The 17,046-nt window shown below is 36.6% G+C and overlaps 1 protein-coding gene across 2 annotated transcripts; it reads left to right on the forward strand.

Moving 5' to 3' along the window:
* Nucleotides 1–46: 46 nt before the first annotated feature.
* LOC128549609 (uncharacterized) lies at nt 47–14,508 on the forward strand. 2 transcript variants are annotated; one of them, XM_053526660.1, is made up of 5 exons: nt 47–274; nt 10,146–10,357; nt 10,935–11,079; nt 11,413–11,637; nt 12,143–14,508. In XM_053526660.1, the coding sequence occupies exons 2-5, from the start codon at nt 10,166–10,168 to the stop codon at nt 12,376–12,378; spliced, it is 798 nt and encodes a 265-aa protein (XP_053382635.1). In that variant the 5' UTR covers nt 47–274; nt 10,146–10,165; the 3' UTR covers nt 12,379–14,508. The 2 variants fall into 2 exon arrangements, with proteins under 2 accessions (XP_053382635.1, XP_053382634.1); XM_053526659.1 differs by lacking the exons at nt 10,146–10,357; nt 10,935–11,079; nt 11,413–11,637; nt 12,143–14,508 and adding exons at nt 5,259–5,470; nt 6,029–6,173; nt 6,498–6,722; nt 7,226–7,690 and having other exon boundaries at nt 70–274.
* Nucleotides 14,509–17,046: the final 2,538 nt, after the last annotated feature.

Here is a 17,046-nt window from a genome sequence, read left to right on the forward strand (position 1 = left end):
ACTGTACATATGCATGACTTGCATGTATATAATTGCAACAGCTATGCCCATGTGTCCAGTCATGAAACAATGCTTAAAACCACTACTGTAGTACAGACCTAAAGTTCAAATTGTATGAGATAATTCTAGTGCTTGTATTTGACTTTCGTAAATGCTAACTTTTGTGTGTGAATACTTCTGAAAAGGACTATGCTCTGATGGGTGTTTAATCAACAAATCCTAATTTATATTTATAATTAATAACGTTAACAACTGGACTACTTGAACTTTTCAGGTATTTTATATAGTATTTCTTACCGAAAATATTTTTTTAAAAAAAATGTTGAAAATACTAAAATAATGCCTATCAAAATGCTTTTCCTGTGAAAACTCTTTACACATTAGGTTAAGAGTTTTTACGAGATGGTGGCACTTTATCATCAAAGTACGCCTTGTATGAGTTCGCCAAAACACTTGAAATGAGTTTCAGATCCATATATAAATGAGCCGCACCATGAGAAAACCGACATAGTGCAGTTGCGACCAGCATGGATCCAGACCAGCCTGCGCATCCGTGCAGTCTGGTCAGGATCCATGCTGTTCGCTAAAGGTTTCTCTAATTGCAATAGGTTTTGAAAGCGAACAGCATGGATCCTGACCAGGCTGTGCGGATGCGCAGGCTGGTCTGGATCCATGCTGGTCGCAAATGTTGGTTTTCTCATAGTGCGGCGCAAATAACTGCTGCTTCGCGGCCGCTGACTTCGAATCACTTGCTTATAACCCATGTGGGCTAGGGGCATATAATTCTTCAACTGTGTAAGGCGACCAGCTGGATTATGGAAGGTATGTGGTTCTACCGGAGTGCCCGCCCTTGCATGAAACAATGCCCGGATGGGGAACTTGGGCTCTCCCGTATAAAGTAGCAATAGAATCTAAATAGTGTCGGTGTGACTCTAAACCTAAACGAAAATAACAGAAAACAGACCAAATTGAACCGCAATACCTTTCTTAAGTTTATATGATGCAACTATAAACATCAACAATATCAATTCCAGTGAATTTCGTTCAACGCCACCCTTAAAAGTGCAGCTTTTCTGAGACCACACTGTTCAATTGGTTGGGTTGTTTCTATATCTCGTTCTCCGTAATGAAAAGTTCAGAAACCACTAATGCTACTTGCACTCTAGTTTGATTATAAGGTACCGATGATAATCTTTATGACTGGCAGATTGTCTTATGAAACGACAGTTTGAATTCCAGAGGTATGCAAAAATTATTGTGTTGTCAAAATGCACCCAACTTTGCATGCTGCACTACACGAAGCCAGTATGAACAGGGAGTAATGTCAATAACACAAAAATACAAATATTAAAATCTAAAATAAATATTCATATGAATATTGGTCGTGCTTATCAATGGAATTTGATCGGTCTTGACACGAATATGAGTAACACAGGTTTAATTTTTGAAAATAAATGCAAATAAGAACGTTACAATGGGAGCCAATAAAATAAATGGTAGTCACTGACCTATATTCGAGAAGGATGCCAAAAGGAGATCGATTAAAACGATGTAAAACGAGAGAGAAACAAAAAACTTCGGGTACATTATTAAGACATGTTTACACCAAATAGGAAGTGACTATTTGGTGTAACATGTGAACAAATCACAAATGTAGTTCCATGTTGTTGATGAAATATGGTATGATTAGCCGTATAAGAATGCGGCATCTATGGCACGCCAATTGTCCAAATACTACGTGAACCCAGGTTCACGGTCGAAAAACTAGGATTAACGATCGATAAACCAGGTTTAAAGGACGACATCGGTAGGATCGATTTCCTATAAATTCAACTACGAATTTCGGGCGTGAACATGGGTTTACGGCCGTGAACCTATGTTTACGAGCGTGAACCTACGTTTACGGACGTGAACCCATGTATACGACCGTGAGCTTAGGTTTATGACCGCGAACTATAGTTCACGGACGTGACATGTATGGCAATTGTCCAATAATTAAGTGAACTCAGGTTCATGGTCGGAAAACTAGGATTAATGATCGATAAACTAGGTTTTTCGAACGGAAAAGCATGTTAACCTATTCTTTCGAGCGAAAACATAGGATAACGTCGTAAACCATAGTTCATGCTCGTAAACGTAGGTTTACGTTCGAAAACCTAAGTTTACGGTCGTAATCATAGGTTCACGTTCGTAGACTATGCTTCACGCTCGTGAACCCCGGTTCACTCTCGTTAACATAAGATAACGACCGAAATTCATAGCTCAATCGAGAAACCTAGTTTATCGAACGTAAATCATGGACGTGAACCTATGTTTACGACCGTTAACTTGGGTACCGGGTATACTAGAGTGAACCTAGGTTTACGTTCGATAAACTAGGTTTCTCGATTGAGCTATGAATTTCGAATTTCGAACAAAACTATGATTTCCGGTCGTAAACATAGATTCACGTTCGTAAACTACGGTTCATGCTCGTGAACCCAGGTTCACGCTTGTGAACTTAGGATAACGACCAACATTTATAGTTCAACCGAGAAACCTAGTTTATCGAACGTAAACATGGGTTCAAGAACATAAACTATGGTTTACGCCCCTTATCCCATGTTTTCGCTTGAAAATATAGGTTGGTATTCGATAATCCTAGTTTTTTTTACCAAGAACGTAATTAATGGATAATTGGCTTGCCGTGAACCATAGTTTACGGACGTGAACCTATGTTTACGAACGCGAACCTATGTTTATGACCGTGAACTTGGGTTTATGAGCGTGAACAATAGTTTACGAACGTGAACCTAGGTTTACATTCGAAAAACTAGGTTTCTCGAGCAAAACTATGATTTTCGGTCGTTATCTTATGTTCACGACCGTGAACCTATGTTTACGGTCGTAAACCCATGTTCACGGTCGTAAACCCAAGCTCACGGTCGTGAACATAGGTTCACATTCGTAAACTATGGTTTACGCTCGTGAACCTAGGTTTACGCCCGTTAATATAGGTCCAAGCTCGTGAACTTAGGATAACGACCGAAATTTATAGTTCAATCGAGAAACCTAGTTTATCGAACGTTAACCTGGAACGTTAAACGTTAAACTATGGTTTTCGCCCGTTATCTTATGTTTTCGCTCGAAAATATAGGTTAGTTTTCGAAAAACGTAGTTAATAGATCGTTAATCCTAGTTTTTCGACCATGAACCTCGATTTACGTAATTATTGGACGACTGGCGTGCCGTAGGCGGCTACATTTTGTTTGCTTATTAGTTTTATTGCTGACTGTATTGTGAACTTTTATGTTTAAGTTTATCCATTGGATAAAAGACTACATACGCCTAATTGCAACAGTAATTTTCATGGGGGCATTTTCAGAGGGTGTTTTTACAAAACAGATTAGTTTTCTTTGTAACGTAACATCTCAATATATTTTTTTGTAAGCAGACGAGTTATACTAACTGGCTGTAAAGATCTTTTATATTGAAAATTACCCCAAAAAATGAAGTATCAAGATTTAGTTGTTTATATGACATAAAGAAGGAACTGAAGTAGTATAGCTGAAACCTTAAAAAAGACGTATGTCTGAAATTGAGACATCGGTCATGTTAGTCAAAATTGTCTGCTCGCTGCACTTGCAAAACTATAACAGTAGTATTTATAATTGCTGAAGTGATGGGACCTGACGACAGCCGAATAAGAAAGGTAAAATATTTGTAAATCAATTTAAAACATCTACTCTCAATGGGAGCATGTCCCCAAACCCTTAAAACTTCCCCTCTCCATAAATAAAAATCCTTGATCCGACTCATGTATATTTCATCTTGGTAACACTGATGTTCGTTTTATATGATCCAAATACGATACAGCAAAAATGTTGTAAAATTTTTTTCTCAGTGTTCGTCGGGCGGCAGGCTTTTTTTTTTGTAGAAAAGAAAATGTCTTTGGTATATTTCATATCGGTTATTTTTCTTTTTTTTCTACTAAAACTTTTAAATGTGCTGTATCCCTTTTAACTTTTCAAGTTTTTTTTTATTTGAAAAAAAAAGAAAAGATATCCTTACATATTTAAGTTTCCTGTGTTATTAGTTAATCTCTACTTATTTTGTTATTTCACTCATTACCAGCGGAGAGATGTCATCAATGCTTGTAATCTTACCGGGCTGAGTCCATCTGCTTTAGACAAATAGCAACTTTTCATTTTCACTAGCATTTTATTAAACCCACCACTAAGTTAGGACAAACGAGTATGTTAAATTCTTGCAAAAATTAATTGATCATTTTAAAAAGAATTTCACAATTGTTATTCTATTCAGAGTTCTATGTTTAATATTCCTAAAACTACGCAAAAGCTCGACATACGTTCCCAGTTTTCTCGCTAATTCAAAATCCGCATTTGTCCTTCAATGAGATAACACTCACACCTTCAAAATAGAAATCTCAGTTCGGAACGCAAAAGCAATATGGCTACAAGATAAGGATATGGACAAGAGAGTGATTTGATTTTTATCTCGACAACGTTTTTAAAACATTTGTTTTCTCTCTCTCAAAGTTATAGACCTAGAATGAACAGGTAAAAAGTTTTGTCCTCAGTTTCACTTTTTAGTCGGACGGCTGTATCCTTAAAGGCTTGTGTGAAACTCGGCGCCATGCTAAAATGACGTGAGAATGGTTCTACAGCTCGAGAATGATTCACACTCGAACGGTTTGTTTAAACAACATTGCACAAAAGAAAGCGTTATCTTTGATAAATATGTTTGCACTGAAGTAATTCTCAAACAATTATCTTCCTGTGTCATAGTTAAGGCTAGCAACCGAGACTTCCTCATATGAAAAAGACTTTTATCGTCAGAGTATGTAAAATACAACCGGGAACAAAAGGTCATTTTAGTACTTTAATTACCTGCTCATATTTACGCATTGAAACTCCAACTTTTTTTGCAAGATCTGAAGAGAGGCACTGGCAATTTTGATATGTCGTTAGGATGGATACATTTTCAAATAAAAACAAATTCAGCCGCACCATGAGAAAACCAACATAGTGTTTTTGCGACCAGCATGGATCCAGATCAGCCTGCGCATCCGCGCAGTTTGGTCAGGATTCATACTGTTCGCTTTCAAAGCCAACTGTAATTAGAGAAACTTAATGAACAGTATGAACCATGACCAGACAGCGCGGATGTGCAGGCTGGTCTGGATCCATGCTGTTCGCAAATGCACTATGTTGGTTTTCTAATTGCGAGGCACATTTTCTTTGTTTCATTTGTTGTAGTGGAAACTGAAAATAACAAAATGGTATCCACGACTAGAAGCAAATACGAATTGGAGTATTTTGTATCTGTAACAACATTTCTGTCCTTGGCAACTGTCGTCATGGGCCATGGACGACTGATTGATCCGCCATCCCGGTCGTCTGCTTACAGATTTGGCTTCGGCACTCCACGGAATGAAAACGACCACCAGCTTAGCTGTGGAGGATTCTGGGTATGATGTATATAAATAACTGGCTTTCTTTAGGCCTGAATACAAACACGTCTTATAGATAATGTTACATATATATTCTTTATAAGTGTACTAAGTTCACTGACTTTATGACGAGAAGTAGAGAGCTCGTGCATCCAGGACGAGTGACTTTTCCTGTCATGCTTGTTACGTACCGAATTATTTTAAAATTTAAATTCTGTGACCTGGAATTACTGCCTACACTGACAAAGTCTTTTACTTCACCAATTCCATATACAATCTCCGTTTTCATTTTTTTTCTATCAAAATGAAAAAACAATGTACATCAGCGGAAACCGGCTCTTATGCACACACATAGTGATTCCCGCAAAAATTAAATTAATACTTGTATGAGCGAATATACATAAAAATAAATGGGAGCATTTTTGAACCATGGTCTTTGGCTATTTAGTTTTTGCTTACCTGATGGTCAAATTTTATTGCACCTGGCCTACTCCAATAAATAGAAACCATCAGAAAAGTTTACAGTCGTATTTCTGTTCCCGGTCTTGGTTTCTTAGATATTCGCATTTTATTTAGAATCAGTGGGGGAGAAATCACGGCCGTTGTGGTGTTTGTGGGGATCCCTATCAAGGGCCTCGTGAAAACGAGGCTGGTGGAAAATATGCAACAGGGACAATAGTGCGTCATTACAAGGAAGGGCAACAGATTACCGTGGTAATCGGTAAGTTTGTGTCAATATACAATTTATTCAAAATGGAGGCAATATATGATAGTTTTGCATGGTATATTTTTTATACGAAATGAACGGATAAGGAACTGCTTGGTATGTGATACTTTATAACACCTACGTGTAAATGCAGCATGGAAGGGTCTGAGGGCTGTTGTTGTAGCAGTCAAAGCTTTAACTGTCATACAAATGTCTAGTATATTATGTACATTGTACCATGATGTGACACAAGTTCCAGTTCTATGTGAATGATTTATATTGCAGACATCACCGTAATTACGAGTCTTACGACTACCAATTCTTTTTATTTTTCTCCAGATATGACCGTAGGACACGGTGGATTTTCTGAGTTTCGGATATGTCCGAATAATGATGTACACAAAGCGATCACACAACCGTGTTTAGATCAACACCTTCTGGCGACACCTAGCGGAGAAACGCGCATAGAACACGGACATGTGACTGGCCTCTTGAGATATAAATTGAAACTTCCACGTGGGCTCACGTGCACTCAGTGTGTTCTGCAGTGGAAATGGAACACTGGTAAACATTTTTCTCCTATTCTATTTTCTTACTTACAAACTTTACAGAAATACGTTTAATCACTTTTGTAGGTATTGAATAGTCAAAATGCATAATGTTTTCGAATTCTTTGATATCATCAGAATTATTTGTTACTATTTTGGTCCTTTTGAAACATTGTGATCTATATAATAGACTTTTGATAAAGCCGCTGATAGAGGGCGCTTTTCATAACCTTCCCTGAAAAGGCCCAATTAAGGCGAGTCTAATATTGTTTGAGTGGTTAGATATGTTTGCTTTCATAGGGTATTATGTATATATATATTTTAAAAGTACTTGCAGAGAAACATGAGTACGCTGTCTTTCAACCATAACTTTTGCTGTCTTTAAGAGTCAAATCTGAAAACAGACTAGTGTCCATCATGTCCAACTGCTTCTTTAAAGAAAAGCTCCAGTGTTCGGATTAGTACATGTATACGGGTCGTGTTTTAGCTCAATATCTGAGAAGTTTATTTTCGTTACAGCTTCAAACAATAACTGCAATTACGTCACCCATGAAAATTGTTGCGAAGGATGTGGGCCACAAGAACAGTTCTACGGTTGTGCTGATGTTTCAGTCGGGCGTGACTCCAATGCTGGTCGTTATACAACGCGAAAAACCACAAAAATCCCGTTCAAACCAAATATTTTTGAACCCACGCAGCCAAGTGGCTTTATTCCGATTGATATTTTTGGCCGTGAGCTGAAAGAACCAAACTAATTTTAAACAGGATTCCTTCCACTGGTAATGAGAGGGAGTGACAATAATGCGAAAATAGGGAAATCTAGGTCTACGTAAATAACTCTCCTTGGATACGGTATTGTACATGTGTTGAAAATCATCTAAAACATGACATTCGTTTAATGTTTTATGATACATTGTTGTCCTTGTTGTTGTTGTTATTGTTGATGTTGTTGTTAATGATAATAATAATGATATTGTTTTGGTTGTTGTTGTAGTTGTTGTAGCATTTAGATAACATAAGTGTATTCTAAAATAGCAAAGTTGCTTTTTGCAATTCAAAGTCAAGGGAGAAACATGGACAAATTTGTTTCAATACAAATTAAACGCCATGCGTGTTTGTGTGTGTGTGTGTGTTTTTTTTTTTTTTTTTTTTTTTGGGGGGGGGGGGGGGTGCGTGTGCGCGTGTGTACGCGTGCGTGCCTGAGTGTGTATGTGTTATAGTTCAATCGACAAACCTAGTTTACCGAACGTTAACCTGGGTTCTCGAGCGTAAACTATGGTTTTCGCCCGTTATCTTATGTTTTCGCTCGAAAATATAGGTTAGTATTCGAAAAACATAGTTAATAGATCGTTAATCCTAGTTTTTCGACCATGAACCTCGATTTACGTAATTATTGGACGACTGGCGTGCCGTAGGCGGCTACATTTTGTTTGCTTATTACTTTTATTGCTGACTGTATTGTGAACTTTTATGTTTAAGTTTATCCATTGGATAAATGACTACATACGCCTAATTGCAACAATAATTTTCATGGGGGCATTTTCAGAGGGTGTTTTACAAAACAGATTAGTTTTCTTTGTAACGTAACATCTCAATATATTTTTTTGTAAGCAGACGAGTTATACTAACTGGCTGTAAAGATCTTTTATATTGAAAATTATCCCAAAAAAATGAAGTATCAAGATTTAGTTGTTTATATGACATAAAGAAGGAACTGAAGTAGTATAGCTGAAACCTTAAAAAAGACGTATGTCTGAAATTGAGACATCGGTCATGTTAGTCAAAATTTTCTGCTCGCTGCACTTGCAAAACTATAACAGTAGTATTTATAATTGCTGAAGTGATGGGACCTGACGACAGTCGAATAAGAAAGGTAAAATATTTGTGAATCAATTTAAAACATCTACTCTCAATGGGGGCATGTCCCCAAACCCTTAAAACTTCCCCTCTCCATAAATAAAAATCCTTGATCCGACTCAGGTATATTTCATCTTGGTAACACTGATGTTCGTTTTATATGATCCAAATACGATACAGCAAAAATGTTGTAAAACTGTTTTCTCAGTGTTCGTCGAGCGGCAGGCTTTTTTTGTAGAAAAGAAAATGTCTTTAGTATATTTCATATCGGTTATTTTTCTTTTTTTTCTACTAAAACTTTTAAATGTGCTGTATCCCTTTTAACTTTTCAAGTTTTTTTTTTTATTTGAAAAAAAAGAAAAGATATCCTTACATATTTAAGTTTCCTGTGTTATTAGTTAATCTCTAGTTATTTTGTTATTTCACTCATTACCAGCGGAGAGATGTCGTCAATGCTTGTAATCTTACCGGGCTGAGTCCATCTGCTTTAGACAAATAGCAACTTTTCATTTTCACTAGCATTTTATTAAACCCACCACTAAGTTAGGACAAACGAGTATGTTAAATTCTTGCAAAAATAAATTGATCATTTTAAAAAGAATTTCACAATTGTTATTCTATTCAAAGTCCTATGTTTAATATTACTAAAACTACGCAAAAGCTCGACATACGTTCCCAATTTTCTCGCTAATTCAAAATCCGCATTTGTCCTTCAATGATATAACACTCACACCTTCAAAACAGAAATCTCAGTTCGGAACGCAAAAGCAATATGGCTACAAGATAAGGATATGGACAAGAGAGTGATTTGATTTTTATCTCGACAACGTTTTTAAAACATTTGTTATCTCTCTCTCAAAGTTATAGACCTAGAAATGAACAGATAAAAAGTTTTGTCCTCAGTTTCACTTTTTAGTCGGACGGCCGTATCCTTAAAGGCTGGTGTGAAACTCGGCGCCATGCTAAAATGACGTGAGAATGGTTCTACAGCTCGAGAATGATTCATACTCGAACGGTTTGTTTAAACAACATTGCACAAAAGAAAGCGTTATCTTTGATAAATATGTTTGCACTGAAGTAATTCCCAAACAATTATCTTCCTGGGTCATATTTAAGGCTAGCAACCGAAACTTCATCACCCGAAAAAGACTTTTATCGTCAGGTTATGTAAAATACATCCGGGAACAAAAGGTCATTTCAGTACTTTAATTACCTGCTCATATTTACGCATTGAAACTCCAACTTTTTTTGCAAGATCTGAAGAGAGGCATTGGCAATTTTGATATGTCGTTAGAATGGATACATTTTCAAATAAAAACAAATTGAGCCGCACCATGAGAAAACCAACATAGTGTTTTTGCGACCAGCATGGATCCAGATCAGCCTGCGCATCCGCGCAGTTTGGTCAGGATTCATACTGTTCGCTTTCAAAGCCAACTGTAATTAGAGAAACTTAATGAACAGTATGAACCATGACCAGACTGGGCGGATGTGCAGAATGGTCTGGATCCATGCTGTTCGCAAATGCACTATGTTGGTTTCCTAATTGCGAGGCACATTTTCTTTGTTTCATTTGTTGTAGTGAAAACTGAAAATAACAAAATGGTATCCACGACTAGAAGCAAATACGAATTGGAGTATTTTGTATCTGTAACAACATTTCTGTCCTTGGCAACTGTCGTCATGGGCCATGGACGACTGATTGATCCGCCATCCCGGTCGTCTGCTTACAGATTTGGCTTCGGCACTCCACGGAATGATAACGACCACCAGCTTAGCTGTGGAGGATTCTGGGTATGATGTATATTAATAACTGGCTTTCTTTAGGCCTGAACACAAACACATCTTATAGATAATGTTACATATATATTCTTTATAAGTGTACTAAGTTCACTGACTTTATGACGAGAAATAGAGAGCTCGTGCATCCAGGACGAGTGACTTTTCCTGTCATGCTTGTTACGATTATTTTAAAATTTAAATTCTGTGACCTGGAATTACTGCCTACACTGACAAAGTCTTTTACTTCACCAATTCCATATACAATCTCCGTTTTCATTTTTTGTTTCTATCAGTATGCAAAAAAATGTACATCAGCGAAAACCGGCTCTTATGCACACACATAACTATTCCCAAATGAAAAATTATAGTGATTCCCGAGAAAATTAAAATAATATACGTAAGAGCGAATATACATAAAAATAAATGGGAACATTTTTGAACAAAGGTCTTTGGCTTTTTAGTGTTTGCTTAACTGATGGTCAAATTTTATTGCACCTGGCCTGCTCCAATAAATGGAAACCATCAGAAATGTTTACAGTCGTATTTCTGTTCCCGGACTTGGTTTCTTAGATTTTCACATTTTACTTAGAATCAGTGGGGCAGAAATCAAGGCCGTTGTGGTGTTTGTGGGGATCCCTATCAAGGGCCTCGTGAAAACGAGGCTGGTGGAAAATATGCGACAGGGACAATAGTGCGACATTACAGGGAAGGGCAACAGATTACCGTGGTAATCGGTAAGTTTGTGTCAATATACAATTTATTCAAAATGGAGGCAATACATTTTGTATATGATAGTTTTGCATGGTATATTTTCTATACGAAATGAACGGATAAGGAACTGCTAAGTATGTGATACTTTATAAAACCTCCGTGTAAATGCAGCATGGAAGGGTCTGAGGGCTGTTGTTGTGGCGGTCAATGCTTTATCTGCCCTACAAATGTCTACTATATTATGTACATTGTACCATGATGTAACACAAGTTCCAGTTCTATGCGAATGATTTATATTGCAGACCTCACCGTAATTACGAGTCTTACGACTACCAATTCTTTTTACTTTTCTCCAGATATGACCGTAGGACACGGTGGATTTTCCGAGTTTCGGATATGTCCGAATAATGATGTACACAAAGCTATCACACAGCAGTGTTTAGATCAACACCTTCTGGCGACGCCTAGCGGAGAAACGCGCATAGAACACGGACATGTGACTGGCCTCTTGAGATATAAATTGAAACTTCCACGTGGGCTCACGTGCACTCAGTGTGTTCTACAGTGGAAATGGAACACTGGTAAAAAATTTTCTCCTGTTCTATTTTCTTACTTACAAACTTTACAGAAATACGTTTAATCACTTTTGTAGGTATTGAAAAGTCAAAATGCATAATGTTTTCGAATTCTTTGATGTCATCAGAATTATTTGTTACTATTTTAGTCCTTTTGAAACATTGTGATCTATATAATAGACTTTTGATAAAGCCGCTGATAGAGGGCGCTTTTCATAACCTTCCCTGAAAAGGCCCAATTAAGGCGAGTCTAATATTGTTTGAGTGGTTAGATTTGTTTGCTTTCATAGGGTGTTATGTAAATATATATTTTAAAAGTACTTGCAGAGAAACATGAGTACGCTGTCTTTCAACCATAACTTTTGCTGTCTTTAAGAGTCAAATCTTAAAACTTAGACTAGTGTCCATCATGTCCAACTACTTCTTTAAAGAAAAGCTCCAGTGTTCGGATTAGTACATGTATACGGGTCGTGTTTTAGCTCAATATCTGAGAAGTTTATTTTCGTTACAGCTTCAAACAATAACTGCAATTACGTCACCCATGAAAATTGTTGCGAAGGATGTGGGCCACAAGAACAGTTCTACGGTTGTGCTGATGTTTCAATCGGGCATGACTCCAATGCTGGTCGTTATACAACGCGGAGAACCACAAAAATCCCGTTCAAGCCAAATATTTTTGGACACACGCAGCCAAGTGGCTTTATTCCGATTGATATTTTTGGCCGTGAGCTGAAAGAACCAAACTAATTTTAAACAGGATTCCTTCCACTGGTAATGAGAGGGAGTGACAATAATGCGAAAGTAGGGAAATCTAGGTCTACATAAATAACTCTCCTTGGATACGGTATTGTACATGTGTTGAAAATCATCTAAAATATGACATTCGTTTAATGTTTTATGATACATTGTTGTCCTTGTTGTTGTTGTTAATGATAATAACAATGATATTGTTTTGGTTGTTGTTGTTGTAGCATTTAGATAATATAAGGGTATTCTACCATAGCAAAGTTGCAATTCAAAGTCAAGGGAGAAACATAGACACATTTGTTTCAATACAAATTAAACGACATGCTTGTGTGTGTGTGTGTGTGTGTGTGTGTGTGTGTGTGTGTGTGTGTGTGTGCATGCCTGTGTGTGTATGTGTTATTTTTCAATCAGTTGAGATATACTCCTTAAATTTGATTCCCCTTTTCGTAAAAAAACATTGTTTTCTATTTTGATGGATGAAGGATCCGTTTCATTTTGAATGCTATTTGCCTTATTGGATTCTTGAAGAACTGTAAGAATATTGTAATTTTCTCATGAGCAGTAATACTGTTTTTTTTTGTAAAAAATGCAAACACACAATGTTTTCATATTCACTTCTTCCAACAAAAGTAAGACGTTTGTAAACTAAGTTCTGCAAGAAATCACTGTTTGGTAGTATATTCATATAGTTGATGAGCCGATAGGTTGGTTGGTACCATCTGGGGTGATTAATTCTCATATATAGTTATTTTTGGCAAGGTATACCTTGAGTTAGATGATATGTAATAGAATTGTATAGGCGTAAAATTGTGATATCGTGATATCGTCCGGTTTATGTGCCTACCCTTAAAAACGCTATTTGGATATTTGCCAAGTAACAGATAATACATTCTTACTTAACCTGACAGCATTTTGTTATCAGTCATATTTTCACATTCAAATTTATCTTACCTATAGTCATGATCATTTTGCAATCTGACTAAAGTGCATCACCTATTACGCTATACATAGGATCTGACAACGAGCTATAAATAGCCTCGTTCTGACGACCCTTTCGCTAGCCAATCAGAGCTTAACTAACAACATTTTGCAAATCTATAGTTAGCCTTGATTTTTGATATTTACAATTCTTATGTCGCAATGTGACAGATAGCCGGTTAGCGCAGTCGGTAGGCCACTTGCTCTGTAAGCGAGGGGTCCCGGGTTCCAGCCCTGGATTGACTGTGCATTTTTCTTACTCTTTGACATTTGAACAAGTCGTCTGATTAGTTCAAATAAAATAGATTCGCGAAAATTAAAATAGCAATATATACAGAAGACGAATGTGAATGGGTCATTCTCAGATCTTCGTTTAGAAGATCAAGTACTTTAGTCAGATTGGATTCTTTTGATTCTCAATAAAAAGTACTCCGCATGCTTAAAGCAGCGTGCCTCCAGATCGTTCGACAACGAAATATACAGTATATATATTTTTATATATTTTGAAATAAATGCTATATTTCTTAAGAAGGCTTTAAAACTAAATTACTGACAAACTTTCTGTTACGGAAACACTTGAGAATTTGCTGTTTTTACTACTTTTTCCGATGAAAATTGAAAAGCGTTTGTCACGCTTTTACTCCAGGTAAATTGTCTCGGTTATAAATATCTATATTTTGAAGTCATTATTCACTACTTCAGCTTTAGCGTTATTGATAACCTCGACGGGAAAATGTCTTTATTGCCGCAGCGGTCCGGGGTTCGATTCCCGACGCGGTCATACTTTTTCTTGATTTGGAACTTTTAAAGTATGTTAGAAACAAAAATTCATATTCTAATGTTTATAATATGATCAAACTTCAATTTGAAAGAAAGATTTTTTTTAGCCAAATCTAGAGGCATGCTGCTTTAAAATATGATTACTGTGCCATCGGTGATTACTTATAGACCATAACCTATAGCCAGTGTGATAAATCATACCACTTTCAGAAAAAGTCTCAGATTATGATTAAGTGTTGATAAGTGAATACAAGATGAGAAACACATTTATTTAAATGCGTTAATAGCAAGTTTATTAATTATTGTGTCTAACAATGTTTTTTTCTTTGTATATAAAATTATGTCACTCAATAAAAGAAAAACAAATATTGACGATATACGGAATTTGTTTTATGTTATGAAGTTTTTCTATACAGCTTTTGACTTATGTTGAGGTCAATATGTGTTTTTACGGACCTGTAAAAATGATATTGACCTCGGACGCAGACGCAGTCCGAGGTCAATATCCTATTTACAGGTCTGTAAAACACATATTGACCTCACCATAAGTCTATAATTGTTATGTTATATGCCCTTTTCAAACGCACTCATTTGACTGGCCGATATTTCATACATATAAGAAAAAGTGATATCATAAGTTATTATCACTTTTGCGGATCAATTTCGCTTTTACGGACCCGCGCGTGCACCCCTTTCGTCCAATCAGATGAGCGCATTTGAGAAGATTATATTATAAATATAATTGTTGTTATATACGAATAGTTTCCTAGAATCAAACAAAAGTAGATAAAAGCAAATGATACAGATAGTTACCAATGTGCAATTTTACGAACGTGTCAATGATGACAATAAAATGCAAACTTTCGAATACAAAAAACAACAAATACTGGTGTTGCGCACGAATAAAAGCCATTATCTAAACACAGTTTGTTGCTGATATATACTCATTGGCTTTAAAAACGCCCCATCCATATATGGCAATTATTTCCTTCTTGCAACTTGTATTCAAATATTTCGATATTCATAAAAATAAAAATAAGTATCTAAATTTACAATAGCCATTTTGGACATGGCAATCTCTCCACACCGCTAACACAAATGTTTCATGTAAACTGTGACCAAAATTGCAAGAAGAGAAAAGTTGTATAATAAGTAGGCCCGGATCCAGGGCCGGACCCATGGGGCCAGTGCCCCCTACCCCTCCCCCAAATATGGCTGAGAAGTGACCTACACTCGTCACAGTTGCACCCAACTTTGACAAATGAAGAGTATTTTCTCAAAATTTAGACCTAAAATGTATAAGAAGTCACCGTTTTAAACATACATACATACATACATACAAACATACATACATACATACATACATACATACATACAAACATACATACATACATACATACAAACATACATACATACATACATACATACATACATACATACATACATACATACATACATACAAACATACATACATACATACATACATACATACATACATACATACATTTCAAAATTGCCCTGAAGAGACCCCCAATGTCCTCCCTAAATGAGGGGTGGATACCATTTCCCGTACCTCAAAATTTATACCAAAAATGCACCATAGGCCACCATTCCCTTTCATATTTATATTTCAAAAATTCCCTGGGGAGAGCCACTAGACCCCATCCTAACACGAGCGGAGGCCCCCCTCCAATTCTTGTCACGTCTTACCTGTGACGCTTTCGTTCTTAAAAGGCCCACTCATCCCCAGTCAAATATTTCTTGATCCGTGCATGTTAAGTTAGAGAGGACAAGAGTGTTTCCAAGAATTACTTTATTCAATATGTATTCAACAGTTACGTTATATAAAAATTGCAGTTCCTTAACCGGTCTTTACCATGCGAGTTTGGTGTAGATCCAGCCTTTCATGAGAAGTTGTTAAAATGTATTTCTATTTTAGTTCTAGTTACATCTAAAGGGGCCAAGCGTCCCCATTTGAGCAAAATTGGGAGAGGACCTTATACTGATGGTACAAAGTTTGATGTAAATCCATCAAACAGTTCATGAAAAAGTTATTTAAAGGTATTTCTATTATTAGCTCTAGTGGCCCTTAAAAGGAACCAAGTATCCCCAATTTGAACAATTTTTTGAGTGGCCTTACCATGGTGCTACAGACCAAAATTAAAGAAGCTACATCAAGCGGTTCATAATAAGAAATCGTTTAGAGGTGTTCCAGTGTTTAGCGTCAGTAGCCTCTAAAACGGGCCCAAGCGCCAATATTTGAGCAAAATTGGGAGAGGACCTGAAGATAATGGTACAAAGTTTGATGAAAATCCATTAAATAGTTCATGAAAAAGTTATTAACAGGTATTTCTTATTTTAGGTACAAGTCGCTGAGCGCCCCCATGTGAACAAACTTGGCAGAAGACCTGACAATGATATTAAAGACCAAGTTAGATGTTAATCCATTAAGCTGTTTATGAGAAGAAGTCATTTAAATGTGTTTCAATTTTTAGCTCAAGTGGCCCTAAAACGGGACCAAGCAACCATTTTTGATTAAACAATGAGAGGACCTTATAATGATGCTACAAACCAAGTTGGATGAAGATCCATCGAGCGGTTCATTATAAGTAGCCGTCTAAATTCTTTTTTTTTCCATTTTTAGGTATAGTGATCCATAAAAGGAGCCATGTCCATGCATTTGAACACATTTGGGAGAAGACATTATAATGATACTATAGAACAAGCTGTAGCAACCTCTGAAAGGGTCTAAGCACCCCATTTCTTAAAAATTGGTAGAAGACTTTCTAATAATGCTACAAATCAAGCAGTTGAGAAGAAGACATAAAAAGTACTTCTATTTTTACTAACTGATAATCGGACGTTCGAACGGCTGACGGATAATCCGTTTAAACGCATATTTATCTAGCC

This window comes from Mercenaria mercenaria, chromosome 16 (assembly GCF_021730395.1).
Source record: "Mercenaria mercenaria strain notata chromosome 16, MADL_Memer_1, whole genome shotgun sequence".
NCBI lineage: Eukaryota > Metazoa > Mollusca > Bivalvia > Venerida > Veneridae > Mercenaria > Mercenaria mercenaria.